The following is a 22,099-nucleotide window of genomic DNA, read 5'->3' as shown; positions in this document are numbered from 1 at the left end:
ACTCATGTGACCCCACAGGATGGACTACATCTGCTCCCATGGGCTTTCAAGCCCACCCTCTTTACAGGCACAGACCCCCAGGTCTTCTCTTCTGCAGAGTGGCGGCTACTGGGTTCAAACCACCAGTCTTTTGGCTTAAACATTACGCCACCAGGGCTTAATGATGGGGACTAAGCTGAGTTTGAACCCAGGCAGTCGAGCTACAGAGTCACACAAATCAGCCATGACTACCATGCAAGGTCAGCAGTTTGAACCCACCAGCCACCCAGCAGGACAAAGATGAGGCTGTCTGCTCCCATAAAGATCTAATGTCTCAGGAACTCCATGGGGCAGTTCTACTCTGTCCTATAGCGCCACTGAGTCAGAATTAACTTGATGGCAGTGAGCTTTGAGTTTGGCCCCAAGAAGGCTGCCTCCTGGCAGTCAAGGCCAAGGTAGTTCCTCCCCCTCCTATTCTGCCCCACCATTATCTGTTTTTTTTTTTTTAAGGAGAACATTTATTTAGTCTCAAAGGAACAAAGACCAGACAAAGGAGGGCTTGCTGATAGACAGAGTCTTAGTGGGACCAGGGATCACAGAGGTGAAGGAGACTGTCAGTCACCTCAGCCACTGGCTTGAGGGCAGGGCCTACTCACTCGTGAAGAGGGACAAGGCAGCTGAATCGATGATGGTGAACTTGGCTCCAGGCTCGTTCCGCCGCCACTGGAAGAGGAGAGAGGGTGGCTGTGATGGGCTGGAGGCAGCTGGGTCTCCGGTAGGAAGAGATCAAGGGACAGGTGGGTGCACTCACCGCCACTTCCACGTGATCGGTGCCTTCGTCATTCTGTTTGTGCAGGACCTCGAAGTAGTACCTGCGGGCGGCTGACAGACTGGCAGGAGGACAAAGCAAGGTGTCTCCTCAGGTCCCTGTGATCACCCCCCTCGGTCCTTCCTTCTGTGTGCTCAGGATCTCAGGAGCATGCATGGAGCCCCTGGGGCTAGGACACCCACTCTGCCACTTCCTACCATGTGACACGAGTCCTCTCATCGATCCGAGGGGACAGAGAGGACTTACTTCACAGGATAATTGAGGATCAAAGGAAACCATCACAACTAACCCACGAGAGGAGCTGCTATATGCCAGGTGTTGTTCTAAGTGCTTTCTATATACTAATTCAGGCAGGGCCTGCTTAACACCGAGGCCCAGACTCTTGGGTCATTTGCCCAAAGTCATCCAGGTCGTGAGCTGTGGGGCTGGTATTTGTTCCGGGGAGTCCTACTTCAGTCCTGCTTCAGAGTCCATGCTGTTGATCACCGTGTTGCTGGACTGGCCACCAGGTGGCACTCTGAAGTTGGGCTGGGTCCTCTCTCCCAGCATGTGGACCTTAGTCCAGTCACTCTGAGGGGCCGGAGAAGGCCCAGGAGGATCCTCTGGGTTACTAAGAGGATCCTGCAAACTCACCAACAGCCTAGGCACTTCCAGGAGCCCAGCACCCACAGAGGTGGGCAATTCTGGGTTGAGGTCAACAATTCTGGGATGGGAAGGGCGAGGACTTGGAGAGAGAAGGGAGACCAATTTCCTGCTCCAAAGTGTCACAAAACACTTGTTTGACCTTCCACAAAGTCCCACCCCTCCCCTGGCCTCAGCTTCCCCATCTATAGATGGAGGAAACCTGGGCCAGACTCCACCGGCCCAGAAGGCCGGGGAGAAGGCAGCCGGGTTCTCCAACTTTGATTTGACCTTGGCTTGAGCTATGTGCCCTGTGACGCTCCCTACTTACCTCACTGGCTTCGAAATCTGACTCTGAAATTTCCCAAACTCTCCGGGGGCAGTCCACTCCTTTCCAGTCTGGGGGGGTGGGCACAGATATCAAGAGAAGAGGAAGAAGGGGGAGAGGAGGACAGGCGGAACAGAAGAGAAAACAGAAAGAATGAAAAGGGGTGAAAAGGGGCTCAAGGGAGGGGCACCTGGCCCATCTCAGGAGGGCCCAGAGCCACCAGCCAGCGCACCGAGTGAGCCCTCAGTACATGTGTGGGCGAGGGGCTCCTAGTCCCGACCCAGGGATGGATCCTTCTGGCATTTCCCTCATAATCAGATGCTGTACCTCTCCCGTACCTCAGTTTGTCCCTCTGTACAAATGGACTGGGCATGAGGAGGAGGGTGCTGCTTTGGGGCCCCTTCTCCCCGGGGCCCCTTCTCCCCCAGGAGCCACACCAGAGAAGCTAGTGGGAATGAGAGCATGCTGACGGGATGTCCTGGCTCCCAGAAGCCCCTGCGGCTGAGCTGACCCTACCTTGCCGACACTGGCCAGCAGCTGAAGGCCTGCGACCTGGTCATCGTGGCTCAGCCAGAATTCGGCATTGTCATCGGCGGAAATGGCAAACTGGACCTTCCCTGGGAAAGAGAGAGAGAAACAGGCGTCGGTGTGGAAGCCGGGTGACTTCTTAAAATGTCGCCGTGGTTAAATTCTCTGCAGGGGGCTCGGTGCCTTGGCCTCCTGCCTGCATGGGAGGCACGGTGAAGATGGGCAGACTCAGACGGGGAAAGGGTTAGTTATTCCAGAAACGATGTCACCAAGAATCCACGGCCCCTCTTAAACCGGTGACAGACTAGGAGCAACGTGGCACCTCCTCTTGGCTTGTTTCTCAAGGGCAGGCAGAGCTCTGGGGACCAGGCCATTCTGGGGCAGGACGGAGGTGGACAGGGCTTTGGGGCGGGTCTTACCATTGGTGAAGGGGTGCAGGTAGCCAAAGATGCGGAGGCCGTAGTTGGTCCATTTGGGGGACACAGCCAGCTTCCTCAGGGTTGTGCGGATCTGGGCCAGGAAAGGGGAAGGAAACTGTGATTGGGAAGAGGGGAGAGGAGACTGGTCCACAGAAGGAGGACCAGGGAGGGGAAAGATAGGCAGGCCGGGTTGGAAAGTGGCCTCTCTGTCCAGGTGGCCTTGCCCGGCATGCACCATGCACGCTATTAGGTGGTGGCCCTGGGTGAAGGGCACTGGGCACCACAGTGAGAGTCTCAGAGTGAGCTTGGCCGAGAAGCGGCAGGACTCCCAGGGGAGGGGAGGGGTGGTGGTACCAGGGAGGTGTTGCAGGCAGAGGAAAAGGGGAACCAAAGTCTAGAAGATGAGCCAGTAAAGAAGGCAAGGATGAGGACCAATCCGAGAGCCAGGAGGGGGCGGTGGGGAGTCACAGGGGTGATGGGGAGAGGGGGGAGGCAGGCCGGGCAGGTACTCACATGAGGGTACAGTGGGAAGTGGAGGTTCCTCCGGAGCTGCTGGATGGAGCTGCCACACCAGTCTTCAAACACATGCAGGTTGGCATGACCCTGGAACTGTACAGGGCAAGGCATGGGGTGGGGCAGGTGAGGCAGGGCACACCTCCCCAGATGACCATGAGGCTCCTCGCTTGAGGAGCTGAGAGGGCAGACAGATGCCCATGCTCAGGTCACAGCTCCCTCTCAGGTCTAGTCCCCACCCTTGGAAACCCAGCTTCTTGGGGGTGGCTGGGTGGGAAAGCAATGATACCCAATCTGTGGGTTCCTCCCCCAGGGCTGGGTCTGTTTTTCTGAAGAGCCTCCCCCGCCCTCCCCCTCCTGTGCTCGCTCGCTCTCTCTCTCTCTCTCTCTCTCTCTCTCTCTCTCTCTCTCTCTCTCTCTCTCTCTCTCTCTCTCTCTCTCTCTCTTCCGTTTCCCTCTGTCCATGCAGCAAAATGGCAGTCTGATTTTGTGCTTTCCAGCAGAGAGGTGACTTCCACTACAGACATGCCAAGTTGACGGCAGGGGGAGATCAGGGGACAGAACTGGGTGGAGCTGGGTTGGGGCTCCCCCTAACTCCCCAAGGGCCCAATAAAAGAACGCTGCACAGCTGCCTGCAGATGAAACCCTATCTGCTCCCCGGCTGAGAGGCAGCTGGGAGAGCACTGCAGGAGGTTTCTGGGGGCCCCATCTGGCTGCCCCTGCAGCTCATGCTCCCCGCCTCCCCTCTGCCCTTTCCAGAGCTCGCACGCCCACTGGGTCAGGCTGGCCCCAGGACACCCACCCACACAGGTGCTGGGCTGCCCAGGGAGCACCCTTGCCCCTGGCCAGGCTGAGGTGTTGTGAGGGACCAGAGGGAGCCTTGAGACCTGGAGCAAAGGGTCCCCTTCAGAAGAAAGGGCGGAGGCAGGAGCCTGTGCATGTGTGCTCTGAGCGGTGAAAGGCAGGGCTTGGAGAGCGGAGGGGAAGCGGTGGTGATAGAGGCCCAGGTTCCTCTGACAAAGAGGTTCAGGTTACCCCCTGACAGTCCCTGTCTCCCTCCCTGCCCCCTCCAGTTGGGGGAGGTGGGGCTCAATGTACTCTGTCCCAGCAGGCCCTGCCCTGCTCTCCCCAGAAGCACATCAGATAGGAAGCCAGGGCTGCCCAGAGGAACAGGGGACGGGGTAGAAGGGATACCCAGACAGAAGGCAGTGGCCCAGGGTCTGGAGGATGGGAGGGGGTCTGATGGTGGTAAGGGAGACCTCAGGAGGAATAGCGAGGATCTGAGTTGGGGCGGGTAGGGGGGCGGAGGGGGCAGTTCCCAGGCTCCAGGAAACACGACTACACAGCTGGAACCAGAAAAGACACAGGAGGGTCTGTCACTCCTGACACACTTCAGCGACTTGGCACCTCAGGAGCACACTGGCTGGTCCACGCTCACTGGCTGCTCGGAATGCAGGTCCTTGGGAAGCAGCCACACAGCTCTGGGACCATGAGCAGGGGGCCAGGGTGGGTGGGAGGGAATGAAGGCTGGGGTGGTGGGGGCAGCTGGGTAAAGGCTTCATGGAGAGAAAGAATGGGGACATTGTACTCCTTCTGGGGAAATTCCTTCAATTTGGTTTACAAGACGCTGCCTTCTCCTGGAATAGCCTCCTCGCTGCCCCCTCCCTGGAAGACTTTCAGGGCAGTGTGCCCAGCTCCTGCCCGCTAGCCATGGTCCATGGGGAAGCAAGCATCCTACCAGAGCAGTTTGTACGGCTGGCCAGGAGGCCAGAAGTTCCTGGGGGGTGGGGAGGCAGGCACACACACACACACACACACACACACACGGCAAGGGAAGAGCTGGGCTAGCTTCCTTGCCCCTCCTGCCATGGCTTTCTTTGCTCAGCAATGGTTGCCTGAGGCCCTGTGGGGAACAGGGTACATGAGGGAGCGCCCCTCTCCGGTGGCATCTGGTCCCTTACCCAGCATGAAGCTAGTCCTTGGACCATGCTTCCCACAGTCCCAGGGAGTGCTGACTTCCTCCCCTTGGCCTGACCTGTGACCCCACCGGTGACCCCACCAGGGCTGGCATTGTTCCAATTGGGGGGGGGCACTCTGTACCTGTACCTGTCAGGGACACAGGTCTCTGGCCCATTCTCCCAGACAACTCTCACCGTTGTCTAGGTGGGACTAAGCCCAGGCAAGGACACAGAGCATACCTGTGGCCACTGCTGGATTTGAACTCCCAGTTAAGGATGGAGGAGAAAAGACCTACTGGGACCTTGTCACGTTCGAGATGAGGATATGGAGGGAGGAGAGGTCAACTGATTACCCAAGGATATGTAAGAATGAACCTGTGGGGCGGTGGAGGTGGACAGGAACACAAAGACACAAAGAAAGGGCAGGGCCAGGCCCCAGAACTGTCCACTCCCTGCCTCGGCCAGGCCTGCAGCGGAGCCTCCTCACAGGCTCCCAGCCCCTCTCCACGGGTCCTCAGACTCCCTCTAGAGCTGGCGTTCTATAAGACACAGACCTGATGACGTCACAACTGCCCAAGCCTGCCCCTGGCACATGGAGGTCTGGTTTCCCAGCCTCCCCTCCCCTCGCACCACGCCTGTCCTCTACCCACACCAGGTTCTCCTCCAGCAAACAATGCCATTCTCTTTCCTCAGTCTCTCCACGCCTCGACAGTTACCAGGGGGCTTCGGAAAGCTTGTGAAGAAATGGGATGACAGGCTCGTGGAATTGTCCCCCTCACTTTTTGAAGTGCCCTGTACTAGTTCTTGAATGGAAGGCCCTTCTGTTCTCCCTCCGCACGTGGCAGAAGCCTGCTCATCCTTCCAGGCTCCTCCCGGATGGTTTCTCCCCTTGGGGGTGCTCCCCCATCCTCGCCATGGTTAGCGGCTCTCTTTCTGGGCAGGACTGGACAGTAGTAAGCATAGTAAGCATGCAAATGAACAATGCTTGGAGAAGGGAGGGCTGGGACACGTTAAGCAGCGAGTGTCTGGTGTGTTCCAGGCCTGTGGTTACAGATGAAAGAAATGTGGTCCTCCAAGGACAAGGACTAAGCAAACTGGTGTGTCACTTGCACCAGGAGCCAGCCCAGAGGTGTGAGTTACAGAAGGGGGTAGAGGAGTGGCTGGTTCTACCCTCAGGAGAGGTCAGGAGGGATCATAGCATGCAAGCCCTCAGTGGTCCCTCCCTATCCAGAGCAGGCTGCTTAGCTGATCAGACTACCACACATGGCTGATGGTTCAACTCAAGGGCCAGTGAGACCTCACCTTGGCAGAGAAGCATGCAAGTCAGGACCACGTGACTTCAAACTTAGCAGGTGGATCAGGACACAGGTTCCTACAGACCAGCTTCCTACCCAACGCGTCCAAGTACTTCATCAACTCTTTTTTTAAAACAGTTTTATGGGCACTTAACCCACACATCACACAATCCAGTAGATGGATCCTATCGAGAAGAACTGTACAACCATCACCACAATCCATTTCAGAACATTCCCGCCCCCCACGATTAACTCGCCTTTAAAATGAGTTGTGTCAGCATCGCCCCCCACCTTCCTTGCTGACTCCCAAAATCACCTCTCCCTCCCCCTCCCCATAGTACTTCATCTGCTCTCAAGGAGCCCTGGGGCATAGTGGGCTACATCTTGGGTTGTTAACAGCAAAGCCAGTGGTTCAAACCCACCAGCAGCTCGGGGATGCGGGGAAGAGGAGGCTGCCTGCTCCCATCAAGATTTGCCACCTTGGGAACCACAGGGAGCAATTCTATTCTGTTCTCCAGAGTCGCTATGGCACAGGGCTGACTCGATGGTAGCAGTCGCTTCGGGTTCTGGGTTTTTGTTTCAAATCTACTCTCAGCGCCCTGCTGGCACCTGTCATTCAGGGAATGCCCCCAGGAGGATAAAAAGCTGGAGCATGCACACCTCGATCCCCGTCCTGATGCTCAGCCAGCACCTGCACTGAGGTGCTGCACACAGCCCACTGAGGCACCATGCTGAAGGTGCAGACTGGACATGGGTTGGGATTCTGAAGAAAGCACATAGTAGGCCCACAGCAGTGCTGCTTACCGCAACCACAAAACCACCACTATCCAACGGCCCACCAGCTGGCGAGAGGCTAACACGGGGTGTGCACGCTGCCGAACGCTACTCAGCAATCTAAAGGAAGCCAGCCCCGCTACAGGCTACAGCACGGACGGACCTCAGAAACATGACGCTAAGCGAAAGGAGCCCATCACAAAGGACCCCCAAACCCAATGCCCCCGATTCCGACTCAGTGCAGCCCTACCTAGGCTTTCCAAGACGATGTGTCTTTGTGGGTACAGACCGCCTCCTCTTTCTCCAGAGGAGCAGCTGCGGGGTTGAACTGGTGACCTCCCGGGTAGCAGCTCCATGCCTTACCCTCAGCACCACCCTGATGTACTAAGCCGTTGGTATTAGATTTCCAGAATAGGCAAGCCTGTGGGGATGGAGGGCAGGTCGCAGCCCCCCAGAGGTGGGGCGCGAAGGGCGTGGCGTGCCTGCTAGTGGGTGCAGGGTAGTAAGAATGTGCTAAAGCAGGTGGTGGGTCAGCTCTGTGGGCTCACGGAAAGCTGTGTCAACCTACCTGGTGAAAAAGTACAACAAGCAACGTCCGATCTGTGTCGCCGCCCGGTCGGCAAGAGAGAGACATCGCCTGACCAAAGCCCGCGGGAAATCACCTGCCCAAACCCTGGCTTGCTCGGATTTTGTCTTTGCCGAATGCCCTCCTTGAAACTATTTTGGTTTTCTATGGAAAGTGTCCTGGAGCGCAGACACCGCGATCTGGTCAAGAGATGGTCACAGTGACCAGAACATGAAGAGATGGGTGTTGGGTTTGTTCGTTATTGTCTGTGAAGTGGGATGATATTAATAAGCACCCCCCTGTCTAATCCAATCGGTCTCTCTCTCTCTCTCTTTGACACCCTCTATACGATGCCAGCTGCTGATAGGGTGTTAACAGTGACTTCCAGCCCGTGAAATCCCAGAACCAAAAAATCATATCAATGTGAATGAGGGGGGATGCAGAGTGGAGATGCAAAGCCTATCTTAGACAATTGAGCACCCCCCTTACAGAAGGGTCACAAGGAAGAGACGAACCAGTCAGGGTGCAGTATAGCACCGACGAAACATACAACCTTCCTCTAGTTCTTTAGTGCTTCCCCACCCCACTATCATGACCCCAATTCTACCTTACAAATCAGGCTAGACCAGAGCATGTACATGGGTACAGGTAAGAGCTGGAAACACAGGGAGGGAATCCAGGACAGATAAACTACTCAGGTCCAATAATGAGAGTAGCAATATCAAGAGGGTAAGGGTAAGGTGGGGGGAGAAAGGGGAAACTGATCACAATGATCTACATATAACCCCCTCTCAGGGGGACAGACAACAGAAAAGTGGGTGAAGCTCGGAGACATCGGACAGTGTAAGACATGAAATAATAATAATTTATAAATTATCAAGGGCTTATAAGGGAGGGAGGGGGAGGAAGGGAGGGGGGAAAAGAAGAGCTGATCCCAAGGGCTCAAGTAGAAAGAAAATGTTTGAAAATTTGATGGCAACAAATGTACAAATGTGCTTGATACAATAGATGGATATAAGCTATTGTGATAAGAGTTGTATAAGTCCCCAATAAAATGATTTTTTTAAACAGACTGGGGGCAAAAAGAAGTGTATAGATCTAGTTGGAGGGCATTTTGATATTTCTGTTTAATGAAGGTTTCTGTGAAGACATGGACAAAGACGGTGAACTGGCCGATTCTAGCAGGCCACGAAAAGTAGTCTCTGCCCACAGGCCTCAGGACCCAAAGACACTGAGCTGTGGGCAGGCTGTAGAATAAGAGACCCAAGTTAAGCCTGCTGTCCCCAACGCACTCTACTGCTAGGGAATCTTGGCATAAGCACTTACTCAACACAATCTAGAGGGCGTTAATGAACTTTCCCGAGCCTTCCTTCTTCGCCAGAAGAAAAAGACCCTGTCCAATTTATCCAACCTCTGTAATAAATGGTACCAACATGGTTAGGATGCTTGTGTTTGCATCTTCCTCTAAAAGTTCCCTAAAATAATTTCCTACTGTCTGTTCCAGCCAACGGCGCATGGCATGGGCTCAATCTGATGCACCAGACGTCTTTAAAGGGTTGAAGGGAGGCTCTTACTTTGAGGACTTTGGGGCGCCTGGCCCAAGCCAGAGTCTTTAATAGTCTGACAGGCATACACGAGTTGGACACTGGAGGGAGGGAGGAGGAAAAACGAGGAGCTGATACCAAGGGCTCGAGTAGAAAGAAAATGCTTTGACAATGATGATGGCAGCATATGTACAAATGCGCTTGGCACAATGGATAGATTCTGATAAGAGCTGTACAAGCCCCCAATAAAATGCTTTTTTAAAAGAGCTGGACATTGACTAAGGAAGACCTTATTGACATTGAATAAGGAAGATGGATCGATGTGTTTGCATTAAGGTGCTGGTGAAGAATATTGAAAGTACCATGGACTGCCGGAGAGCAAACAGATCTGTCTGGAAGAAGCACAGACAGATAGGTTTAGTAGTAAGGTGGCGGAAGGACCTTGGGCCTCTACTCAAGCACTCCCTCAATGCATGAATACCTTCTTTTATTAAATTGGAACTCTACAATGCTCATCCTCCCGACACAACTGCTGAAGCCAAAGCAGGTGAACAAGTAAATGTGGTGAAGAAAGCTGATGGTGCCCGGCTATCAAAAGAGATAGTGTCTAGGGTCTTAAAGGCTTGAAGATAAATAAGCGGCCATCTAGCTCAGAAGCAATAAAGCCCACATGGAAGAACACACCAGCCTGTGTGATCACGTGGTCCCGAAGGGATCAGTTATCAGGCATCAAAGAACAAAAAATCATATCATTGGCTGCACACCTCCATGATACGATCACCGAAGACAAATGGGTGCATAAGCAAATGTGGTGAAGAAAGCTGATGGTGCCCGGCTATCAAAAGAGATAGTGTCTGGGGTCTTAAAAGCTTGAAGGTGAACAAGCGGCCATCTAGCTCAGAAGCAATAAAGCCCACATGGAAGAAGCACACCAGCCTGTGCAATCACAAGGTGCCAAAGGGACCAGATATAAGGCATCATGCAAAAAATATATATATATACATGTATATATATACACCATAGTGAATGAAGGGGGAAGTGCAGAGTGGAGACCCAAAGCCCATTTGTCGGCCACTGGAGATCCCCTCATAGAGGGGTTTAGGAGAGGAGATGGGTCAGTCAGGGTGCGATGTAGCACCGATGAAGAACACAACTTTCCCCTAGATCCTGGATGCTTCCTCCCCCAACTACCATGGTCCGAATTCTACCTTGCAGGACTGGATAGGGCAGACGTTGTACACTGGTGCATATGGGAGCTGGAGACACAGGGAATCCAGGGTGGATGATACCTTCAGGACCAAGGGTGTGAGGGGCGATGCTGGGAGAGTGGAGGGTGAGTGGGTTGGAAAGGGGGAACTGATTACAAGGATCCACATGTGACCTCCTCCCTGGGAGATGGACGGCAGAGAAGGGGGGAAGGGAGACTCCGGATAGGGCAAGATATGACAAAATAACAATCTATAAATTATCAAGGGCTCATGAGGGAAGGGGGAGCGGGGAGGGAGGGGGAAAAAAAGAGGACCTGATGCAGAGGGCTTAAGTGGAGAGCAAATGCTTTGAGAATGATTAGGGCAAAGAATGTACAGATGTGCTTTATACAATTGATGTATGTATATGTATGGATTGTGATAAGAGTTGTATGAGCCCCTAATAAAATGTATTAAAAAAAAAAAGAAGAAGAAGTACAGACAGAATGCTCCGTAGAGGCAAGGACGGGGGACTTCATCTCATGTACTCTGGACATGGTGTCAGGGAAAACCGGTCCCTGGAGAAGGACATCGCAATTGGTGAAGCAGAGGGGCAGCAGAAAAGAAGAAGGATCTTGACCAGGGGGACTGACTCAGTAACTGCAACTATGGGCTCAAACAGAGGGGCCACTGTGAGGATGGGACAGGACGGCCGTGCTTCCTTCTGCTGTGTGTAAGGGCGCTATGGGTTGGCACGGATTCAAGGCCACCTAACAACAACAACAACGTATGCCCCACAGAACACTTGCTTTCACAGAATGTTAGTGGGTGGTTTTTGGGGAGGGTGGTGGTGCAGGGAAGCAATTCAGTGGTCAGAGTTGGCTGAGTGGTTACTGTGGGGCTTCACAGACCTGTCACACGCTAACGTACATTTCCAAGAAGATGATGTAGAATGCAGTGTCCTCCACTTGCCTTTTTAACAAACAGCCGCTTTTTCCTTGGGATAGTTTGTAGGGCCTAATGGCCCAAGAAAGGCCATTTAGGAAAGTCTAGCTCTTCGAATGGGGATCCGTGTAGCCACAACACGTTCTCTAAGCCTCCCAAGCCTTGTCTCCGCCACTCATAAAACAAGAACAATGGTGCGAACTTAGTGTGAAGTCTGACATGAGATGGTGCATGTAATAAAGTTGGTCTGCTTTAAAGGAAAAAAATCCAATGAGTCTCGAACCCTTCCTTGGTGGTAAAAACTTTTGGAAGTAACAGCCAAGGGAAAAACTTATTCTGTGGCCTCTGGGATTATCTGTCAGAAACAAACAAACAACCCCCCCCCCCCCTCTACTTTTTAATCCTTTCAAAGAACATGGTACAGAGTCCCTTACCTCTGAGAGCCAGGGAACAGGTTGGTTCCACTTCAAGTAGCTGCTGTTATTGCTCCCTCCTCGGTCAGCTTCCTGGTCCTAGTGGGAGAACACAGAAGTGAGGGAGGACATGAAGAGAACTGGGGACCAGACAGGGTTCAGTACCTGTCCTGTGGGGAAATACTCTGTGCCTGAGTATGCTTCCCGAGGAGTTTTATCAATGTATATATCTGAGGTTCTTAAACTTTCCTGAATTCCCCCAGTCTTTCCCATGCGAAGAAAAGAAACGGCGTTTCTAATTAGAGTAGGACCCCCTGAATGCAGGGGCCCAGAGGTGTTACCCATAGAGAACATCCCAGTGCCCCCTTCCCTTACCCATTCAGATTCACAGGCCAGTTCGGTTCTGATCCCACCACATAGATTGTTTCTGCCCAGAGGTCTCCTAAGGGCTCCAGACTACATTAAACCCCAGATCCCCTACATCCTACCAAGAGCTGGTCCTTTCTCTCTGGGGATTATCGGCCCCAGAAACATTCCAGGGAGAATGTTCCTTTACAAATCTCTACCCTTGGCTAGGAGCAGGGAGGAGAGTCGGCCTGCCTCATCATCGCGGACTCTGAGCAGCGATGGATCTGACATCAGCCTCACGCCAGCACGAGGCAGGACATGCTGGCTCTGTCTCAGGCCTTCTGCTGCTGTTGGCGACAGTGGCCACATGCCTGGAGAAGGTCGGGCTGGGCATCTTAAACACCCAGACAAAAGCAGAAAGAGGATAGCCAGTCCCTGTGTTTTGAGGAGAGCCGAGTAGACATCTCTGCTCCCTCAGTCAGAAACCCCAGATACCAGACTAGGGGTTCAGGGGCTGGTTCCTCTTCCTCTTCTACACATGGAAAAGTGGAGCTTTCCTCCAAGGCCGTAGGGGCTGCGTTAACGTGCTGACCACATACCTGGCGGCTCAGCTTCTGCGGGCGGTAGAACTGGAGCTTGGGGTCCCCGGCTGGGATGTCCCTGCTGGACAGCGCTTTGGCTAGTTCTCTCCAGCTGCTATATCCTAGGGAAAGGAGCGGAGGACGGAGAGGCTCTGTAACCCGGAGAGCTCATTACGTTTCAGCAGAGCACCTTGCTTCTGCCATCCCTGCTCAGAGAAGGGTGAAAACGTGGGGGCAGTTACCAACTGGGCCAAGGCCATTTGGGCAGGAAGAGAACATGGGCGCAGCACATCCTACGAGAAGTTGTCGCCTCCCCCTCCTTCGGCGGAGGAGCCCTGGTGGGGCTCCAGGAAGCACGCGGCTGCGCACAGAAAGGGCAGGGATGCAACGCCACTTCATGGGAGACCAGGTCTGGCAGTCTGTTTCCAGTTCAGGAACTGAAAAGAGGGCCCATTCTACTACTGTCACATGGGGTCGCTGTGAGGGAAATCAACTCAACAGCACACCCAGAGTCAGGGCAAACGGACCCTTCTTCTTTGTTGACGATCCGCCCCCCACCCCCTGCCCCGCCAGACGGCAATCTCTCCCAAAGGCAGCAGTGGAGAAACAGTTGTGAAATGCGTGTGTCAAGTCCATTCATAAACCACCGGGGCGGAAAGATTGGAGGCCCGGCTATTCCTGGACTGATCTCGAGGCTGTGATTGATTGACGATGTCTGCATCCTGAAGGCCCCGCTTCACACATCTGGGAAGGCAAAAAGCCAAGAGTATGGAGAAGAGCCCAGGAGAGGCGTGGGGTGCCCACGGGCAGTGGTCAACCTCTCCCCTCACCAGAGCTCAGTGCCCTGCCAAAGAGGATGCCCGGCACGCACAAGTCAACCGCGGGTGGCCATAAAATGGTATCACCGACTAGCGGGAGCTTGATGTGGCTTTCAGGATGACTTAGTCCCAAAGGAACAAACCCCCCACAGAGGGGCCAGAGGGAAGGGTGAGTCAACCAGGGTGCAGTAACGATGAAACACACAATATTCCTCTGGTTCCTTGAGGCTTCCTCACCCCCAACTATCCTAACCCCAGTGGTTCCTCCCAGTTCAGACCAGACTGGAGCATGTGCACAGGCATGGACAAAGGGACACACAGAATCCAGTAGTGGTGACAATAGCGAGACCGAAGGGGAGGGGGAAGTGGGGGAGGGAAAGGGAAAGGGAGAAAGGGGGAACCAATCACAATGATCGACACAGAACCAGACACCCCTCTCCAGGGGGAGAACAACAGAAACACGGGGGACGGGAGACAGCGGTCGGTGTGAGATATGAGAATAATAACAATGTATAATCTATCAGGGGGTGATGGGGGGTAGAGGGGAAAAAAAGAGGAGCTGATATCAAGGGCTCAATAGAAAGTAAATGTCTAGAAAAGAATGAAGGCCACATATGTACAAACTTGCCTGACGCAATCGATGAGTGGATTGTAACAATTGTAAGAGTCCCTAATAAAATGACCTTTTAATTAAAAAGAAGAAGAAGAAGACTTAGTCCTCAGGTTACAACTGAGGGAAACGGGAGCAGGCGATTAAAGCACTTCTCTAGGGTCTCTCGGACCCAAGTGCTCAGACGCATCTCCAGGAGCCCACTTCAGCAAGAAGCCTCCACAGCACTGTGGCGGGCACTGCACAAGAGGGGTGAAGCTGACCGCCAGCTTCCCCTGGGGTCCAGCAGTGGGCAGTGAGCACAAGGGTCACAGGAGCCCCTGCTTGGCCACCTGAAAGGATCCGGGCAGCCACCAGGCACAGACCAAGAGCACAGCCCATAAACGTGGGCCTCACGTGACGTGAACGCCAGGGTTCTTCTGGGTGCTCCTGTGCTGTTCCCTTGGAATTGGGGAGGCCACGCATTGGAACGCAGGGGTGGGGAGGTGTGCCCGGGCGTGGGTGCTTCGCCCACACACTGAAGTTTCCTGTGGCCCTCTATCACTTACTGAGCATCTTGCAGCCAGGATCTCATGCAATTCTTAGAAGAATCTTGTGACCTGAGGCAGGTCCGATTTACTCCCCATTTTACAGCCCGAGTCAGAGAGGCCCAGAGAATTTAAAGGCCCAGAGCCAGTTTTCCCAAAGCCAGGACCAGAAAAGACAGTCTCTCTGTGTCCAGAGTCAGCGTCTTGTCATGCCCATGTTCTCCTACGGGCACTTTGTGGCACAGACTGCATGGAGCCCCTGGGGCCCAGGCCTCCGGTTGAAGGCTGTGCCTTTGGGTTTCAGCGCACACACACACACTCTTTCTATCTCTCTCTATCTCCACCCCCCTACCCAGCTGGGTTTGTTATGGTTATGGGGACTTCGGCAGCAAGGTCTCTTCTGTTTCCATGGAGGACCAGCTGGCAGCCAGAAACAGGTCAAACTAGTTCAGGGCAGGGGTAGATACTGGGGAATCAGGACGCTGTGCAACGTGAGAGAGACAAAGCACGCGTGGAGTCCACACCTGGCACGTCTGGATGAGTTCACAGGAGAAGTGTCTGCTAATCCAGACTCAAACACTGGCTACAGTAGGAGTCCTCCCTCACCCTTCCCAGCCCTGGGGAGCTGTTGGCTAGTGGGTTGGGGGCTCAGAGTCCTGGGTGAAAGATGAGTCACCCTTGGGAGGGGTAGGACAGGCCTTGACCTGCCCCTGCCCCTGAATTATTAGGTCATCTCTTCCTTGGCTTTGCCCTTATGACTAAGGACCATCTACTTCTAGGCAAGGGTGTGAGAAGAACTACTAATACAATGCCATTTGCTTTGCCTCTTTCACCAGGAGACCAGAAGAAATGAACCGTGCCCGGCTACCTTTTTATCAAAAACTTTTAAATCAAAACTTCCATAAGAGAACTGGGATCAAGGGGCCCAAAGTCCACTTTCAGCATTCCCTGGGGACCTTGCCGGTACATTCCCTAGCTGTTCCGCTGCACTCCCCCAGTGCTTTGCCTCGGTGTGGTGGGATCAGGTCAGGTGCAATTCCCAAACTGTGTCTCCGGTGCTGTCCCCTGTATCGTCCTTAGTCACTGAGGGGCATCATGCCTCATAGTGGGGCCAGCCATGTTGTTCTCTCTGTGGACTGGCTGCTCTACTCAGGAACATCATATTCACGGCCTGGTGGGCAAGGCTGTGCTCCACTCTCTCCTCCTCCCCCTTCATCTCCTCCTGAATGATCAAGGGTAAGGTTACGTAAAGAAGAGGTATAGCTGTAACCCAGGTGGGGACGGAGCATGGTAGTAGGGCAGGAGGAAAGTCAAGGGAGATGGAGGAAAGAGCTAGGAGTCAAAGGGCATTTATAGAGATCTAGACAAAGACATGTACGTGCAAATATATATATGAGGATGGGGAAATAGATCTATGTGTCTATATTTATAGGTTTAGTATTAAGGTGGCGGAAGTACCTTGGGCCTCTACTCAAGCACTCTCTCAATGCATGAATACCTTCTTTTATTAAATTGGCACTCTATGATGCTCACACTCCCGACACAACTGCTGAAATCAAAGCAGGTGAACAAGTAAATGTGGTGAAGAAAGCTGATGATGCCCGGCTATCAAAAGAGATAGCGTCTAAGGTCTTAAAGGCTTGAAGATAAACAAGCGGCCATCTAGCTCAGAAGCAATAAAGCCCACATGGAAGAACATACCAGCCTGTGTGATCGCGTGGTCCCGAAGGGATCAGTTATCAGGCATCAAAGAACAAAAAATCATATCATTGGCTGCACACCTCCATGATACAATCGCCAAAGACAAACAGGTGCATAAGCAAATGTGGCAAAGAAAGCTGATGGTGCCTGGCTATCAAAAGAGATAGTGTCTGGGGTCTTAAAGGCTTGAAGGTGAACAAGTGGCCATCTAGCTCAGAAGCAATAAAGCCCACATGGAAGAAGCACACCAGCCTGTGCAATCACGAGGTGCCAAAGGGACCAGGTATAAGGCATCATGCAAAAAAAAAAAATATATATATATATATACACACACACACACACACACACAATATATAAAACCATAGTGAATTAAGGGGGAAGTGCAGAGTGGAGACCCAAGGCCCATTTGTCGGCCACTGGAGATCCCCTCACAGAGGGGTTTAGGAGAGGAGATGGGTCAGTCAGGGTGTGATGTAGTACCGATGAAGAACACAGCTTTCCCCCAGATCCTGGATGCTTCCTCCTCCCAACTACCATGATCTGAATTCTACCTTGCAGGGCTGGATAGGGCAGAGGTTGTACACTGGTGCATATGGGAGCTGGAGGCACAGGGAATCCAGGGTGGATGATACCTTCAGGACCACGGGTGTGAGGGGCGATACTGGGAGAGTAGAGGGTGAGTGGTTTGGAAAGGGGGAACTGATTACAAGGATCCACATGTGACCTCCTCCCTGGGAGATGGACAGCAGAGCAGGGGGGGAAGGGAGACTCCGGATAGGGCAAGATATGACAAAATAACAATCTGTGGATTATCAAGGGCTCATGAGGGAGGGGGCAGCGGGGAGGGAGGAGAAAAAAAAAAGAGGACCTGATGCAAAGGGCTTAAGTGGAGAGCAAATGCTTTGAAAATGATTAGGGCAAAGAATGTACGGATGTGCTTTATACAACTGATGTACGTATATGTATGGATTGTGATAAGAGTTGTTTGAGCCCCTAATAAAATGTATTAAAAAAAGTGTCTGCATTGAGCAGTCTGCTCTTTTAAGAACTATCTCTAGGGGACCCAATTGATAATAGCTCAAAAGACTAGTTTAGAAGGCAGTGAGTTTTTGTTGATGGAGGAGAAACAACTTGGTCCTAGGAACCAAAAAAACTGCAGACTGTCCTTAGTCACTGGTAGTGCCACCAGTTAAGTGTCAGACTGCTAACCTCCAGGTCAGTGGTTCAAATACAGCAGCCTCACCTCGAAAGAAAGACGGGGCTGTCTGTTCCTGCAAAGGTTTCTTCGGAAACCCCAAGTGGTTGTTGTTGTTGTTGTTAGGTGTCACTGAGTTGGTTCCAACAACATAACGAAACCATGCCTGGTCCTGTCCTGTCGCCACAATGATTCCTATGCCGAAGTCCATGTAAACCCTATGGCAGTGGTTCCCAACCTTCCTCACGTCACGACCCTTTCATTCAGCGCCTCATGTGGTGGTGACCCCCCAACCGTAACAATTATTTTTGTTGCTACTTCATCACTGTCATTTTACGACTGTTATGAATCGGGCTACCCCTATGAAAGGGTCATTGGACACTCCCTCCAAAGGGGTTGCGACCCACAGGTTGAGCCCCGCTGCCCTAGGGTGGGCTATGAGTCACGATCAGCTCTCTGGCAGTGACCAACCCGAGGGCCAGCAATGGCTCAGTGGCAGCACAGCACTAGGTGCCAGGCACAACCCTGCCTGCTTGCTTCACAGGTACTGCATTTTGATCCCCCACCCATCCAGCTCCCCACTTCCCATCATGCCATAAATGCATTCCTCAAGTACATATTATATATCTGACAGGGGGGTGGGCAGTTGAGCAACTCCTCTGCTCTGCCTCCACCCTGCCAGGCACTGCTGGCCCCCTGGGGAACTGGCAACTGACGACGGGGCTGATTTTGCTGTTGACACTTGTCCCTGGCCCTCTGGTCAGTGAAGCAAGCCCTCCTGTTCAGGGCTGCGCCTCTCCTCCCTGAGTGCCAGCTGCCAGAGCCTGTTCCTCCTGCAACAGGTGTCACGTTTGAATCAGGAGACAGGCACCCCGATCTCAGGTGACAGACTCGCCCCGCCGCGGTCCTGACAGTCTGCCCTCCCAAAGCTGGGCTATCAAATGGCCAGCACCCTCCTCGGTGGGAGGCAGCTCTGCAAACTCCTGACGACTATCACTGAGACTCCGTGACAAGAGGGCACACAGGCCACCTGTGTGTGTGTGTGTTCTCAGAAGACTCTCACGGACACGATTTCACGGCTCGCTCACGACCTCCCTGCACGATGTCTGTCATCTCCACTCCAGACGCGAGGGAACAGACACTGAGCGGCGGAGTCGTCAGCCAAGGCCACTCAGTGAGGAAGTATGCCTCATCCAGGTACAGGCTTTTGTGCCTGAGTCGCACGAGCACTCCACACACCGCTCTGCGTTCTGCTTTACCCGGTTCACGCTGCAGGAGACCTGGAGCTGGCTTTCATTCTTCCACCTCTGCTCTGACTGTGGTCCATATGGTGATCTGAAGCCATCAGAGCAGGGAGAAAGGAGGTCCCTCCCTGCTCAGCAGCAGAGCGGGGGGCCTGAGCCATTAACTCTTGTCCCCGGTCAGAAATCAGTTGAAAGCACTTTTAACACAGCAGGCCAAAAGTTCCGAAGAAATGCTTGTGTGAAGTCTTAAGGCTTGTTAATTAATAAAGCCTCTGGCTGGACGCACTGTTAAGGGTGAACTAGGGTCACCCTTCTCCATCTCCCACCCAAATCCTAACCCCTGTGCCTGAAGAAGGGAGTCACCGAGTTGATTGTGACACTCCATAGGGTTTCTGTGGACTTGAGCATAGGAATCACTGTGAGACAGTACAGGACCAGGCATGGTTTCATTCTATTGTATGGAGGATCACTGTGGGTCGGAACCCACTCAACGGCACCTAACAACAACAACACAGGGTTTTGAAGGCTGTCAATCTTTACAGGAGCAGGCAGCCTCATCTTTCTTTCGAGGTGAGATGGCTGGATTTGAACCACTAACCTCAAGGTTAACAGTCTAACACTCAACCAGTGGCACTACCAGTGGCTACCGGGGTTGTCCTACGCTGTCCTATAGGATCTCTATGAGACAGAATTGACTCGATGGCAGTGAATTTGGTTTTCGGTAAGTCTTGTCTTTCTTTGTCTCAACAATTTTCTATCTTTGACCAGGTATAATCTAACCACTTAATTTCAATATTCCTTTGTTGAATAGTTTCTGCTTTGCACAGGTTCTGGCTTTCACACTGTATTTCCCTAAATCTGGTCCCATGGTCTACAGATCGACACAGAACGCCATACCATCAGCCTCAAATGAGTTAGATCCAGTCACTTCTCACTCCCATGATTTTTTTCTTGCACCAACATCGATAAATGTTCATACTTTATGAGCTTAAGAATAACGTAGTAAAGAGACAAGATGTCACTTTAAGGACTTAGGTCAGTCTGGCAGCTAAGGTATTTTCGAAAGTTGAAAAGTAAATAGAGATGACTGAAAAGAATTAATAACCTTTGGCGTTGGCAGAGAGTATCAGTTATATCATGGACTTCCAAAAGACTGCAAGTCTTCTGTCTTGGACGTTCGTCCGGATGCTCCTTAGAAGCAAGACAGGTAAGGCCTTGTCACACATTCTTTGGACCTGCTCTCAGGAGCAAGTACCTGGAGAAGGACATCTGGCTTGGCTCAGCAAACAAAGGAAGACCCTCAGAGAGACAGACTGACATCATGGCTGGAAACAAATGGGCTCCCCACAGCTAAGACTGAGGATGGGGCAGGGTCCTGTCCCTTCGTACATTAGGTCATCGCGATGAGCTGTAACCAACTCGACGACACCTAACAATAGCAACCTCTCTCTCTCTCTCTCGCTCTCTCTCTCTCTCTCTCTCTCTCTCTCTCTCTCTCTCTCTCTCTCTCTCTCTCTCTCTCCAGTTTTGGCAGGCTCCACTGCCAAAGGTTCGCACGCCTGAGGGAAAACCGAGGAAGGAGGAGAGCTGTTTACGTGGACTGGTCCCACCATCTCCACCCAATGCCAAGGACTCAGACCTTGGGTGAATTTGCACAATATTTTGCTCACCAGACACTAAACCTGGAAGGAGAAGGGCAATGAAGAAGCCCAACACTTATCCAAGAGAGCGAGGCTGTGAGACCCAGGGCACCATCCCACAAATTCCAGGAGCAAGCTCCGAGTCACAGGAGGAACAGCAGGGACTGTGGCTGTCCCTGGAGAGCACTGAAGGACCAGTCACATGTCCTCAGCAGGACAAAGCTGGGGACAGTCAGGGAAGAAAGCAGGGAGGGGTCTTCCAGACAGACCCAAATCTCACCTTCAAGTTCCAGACGGGGACATGCAGGCAACTGGATACAATAAAAATTACTCTTCCTATAGCCATATCATTACTATTTGTGTCAGGCACATAGATTATTTCAATAATCACAATGGGGGCGGAGAGGAACAGGGCTTAATGAGGTTACAAACCTTGCTGGGAGTCACAACCGTGAAGAGCAACAGAGGAAGCTCTGCTGGCGTAAGTGGTTCAACATTCAACTGCAGGAGGTGGGCAGCTTGAACCCAGAAGGCTGGCAGGCCACGGCTTGCCAGCTAGACAGCGGGGCTCCATTTACTGCCTTGGTTGGTGTCACTAAGGGAGCCCAAAGAGGGTATCAGAGCCTGTGCCAGGAATGTGCTATGTACTTCACTTCTGCTGTCAGTGGTGCCTGCTCACGCAAACCTCCCTGCTTGTCTCTGCTTGACCCAAACAGCCAGATTCTATTAAAAACCGAGCGAGTGGATGAGGAGAGGAGGCAGGGAGAACGAATGTCCCTGATATCCTGTTACCACTGCTCTGGGTACGTAGCACCTGCACACGTGGCCTACATCAATAGCTTTCCATTCCCTAACCCGTGGATGTGACTGACAGAAGCCCCAGAGAGTGTGGTCAGGCCCTGAGTCACTCACTAGCATCATGGCTACCATCATTACAAAAAACGAAGGACCTGTTTGCTTGTCAACGAGCCTGGGTGGCATAGTGGGTTACTAACCTCAAGGTCAGCAGCTTGAAACCATCCACTGCGCCTTGGGAGAAAGCTGAGGGTTTCTACTTCTATAAAGAGTTTCATGTTCAGAAGGCCACAAGGAAAGTTCTTCTCTGCCCTATAGGGTCGCTATAAGTCAAAATCAACTTGATGGCAGTGAGTTTCGTTTGTTTCTGTTTTGGGGGCTTTTGTTTGCTAGTCAGTATTATGGCAGAGAAGTCGCTGAGTGGTGCACAGGTTAAGCACTCAGGTATTCGTCAAAGATCACAGCCACCGAAAATCGAAGGGAGCCCCCTTCTACTCTGACACACGTGGGTTTGCCATGAGTCAGTAGTCAGCTTGGTTGCAGCTGGTTGGGTTGTTGTTATAACAGGATAATTACAGTCACTAATACAGTTGTGTCTAAAGATCTCTGAAGAAATGGGATGGTTTCCAAAGAACCCAGAGGACTGTGGGTCCAGGACTTGGAAGGCCTGTCCAAGCAGCCTGACTCGGATCAAGGACCAAGGACCAAGACAAGGATCCCCACATGCCCAGGATCAAGACAA

The 22,099-nt window shown here is 52.6% G+C and overlaps 1 protein-coding gene across 1 annotated transcript in view; it reads right to left on the bottom strand.

Annotated features, from left to right (window-relative positions):
* B4GALNT3 (beta-1,4-N-acetyl-galactosaminyltransferase 3) overlaps positions 1 to 22,099 on the bottom strand; it is a 115,504-nt gene that overhangs the window by 13,954 nt on the left and 79,451 nt on the right. The window contains exons 2-9 of the mRNA XM_075553151.1: positions 12,846 to 12,949; positions 11,920 to 11,997; positions 3,218 to 3,313; positions 2,705 to 2,795; positions 2,274 to 2,374; positions 1,761 to 1,828; positions 791 to 869; positions 636 to 702 (exon numbers count right to left, since the gene is read on the bottom strand). Coding sequence (XP_075409266.1) covers positions 636 to 702; positions 791 to 869; positions 1,761 to 1,828; positions 2,274 to 2,374; positions 2,705 to 2,795; positions 3,218 to 3,313; positions 11,920 to 11,997; positions 12,846 to 12,949 — 684 coding nt within the window. The remainder of the gene's footprint in view (positions 1 to 635; positions 703 to 790; positions 870 to 1,760; positions 1,829 to 2,273; positions 2,375 to 2,704; positions 2,796 to 3,217; positions 3,314 to 11,919; positions 11,998 to 12,845; positions 12,950 to 22,099) is intronic.

Source organism: Tenrec ecaudatus, chromosome 6 (assembly GCF_050624435.1).
Source record: "Tenrec ecaudatus isolate mTenEca1 chromosome 6, mTenEca1.hap1, whole genome shotgun sequence".
Classification (NCBI taxonomy): domain Eukaryota; kingdom Metazoa; phylum Chordata; class Mammalia; order Afrosoricida; family Tenrecidae; genus Tenrec; species Tenrec ecaudatus.
The sequence above is the reverse complement of the archived record's forward strand: the minus strand, read 5'-3'. Positions and strand labels throughout refer to the sequence as shown.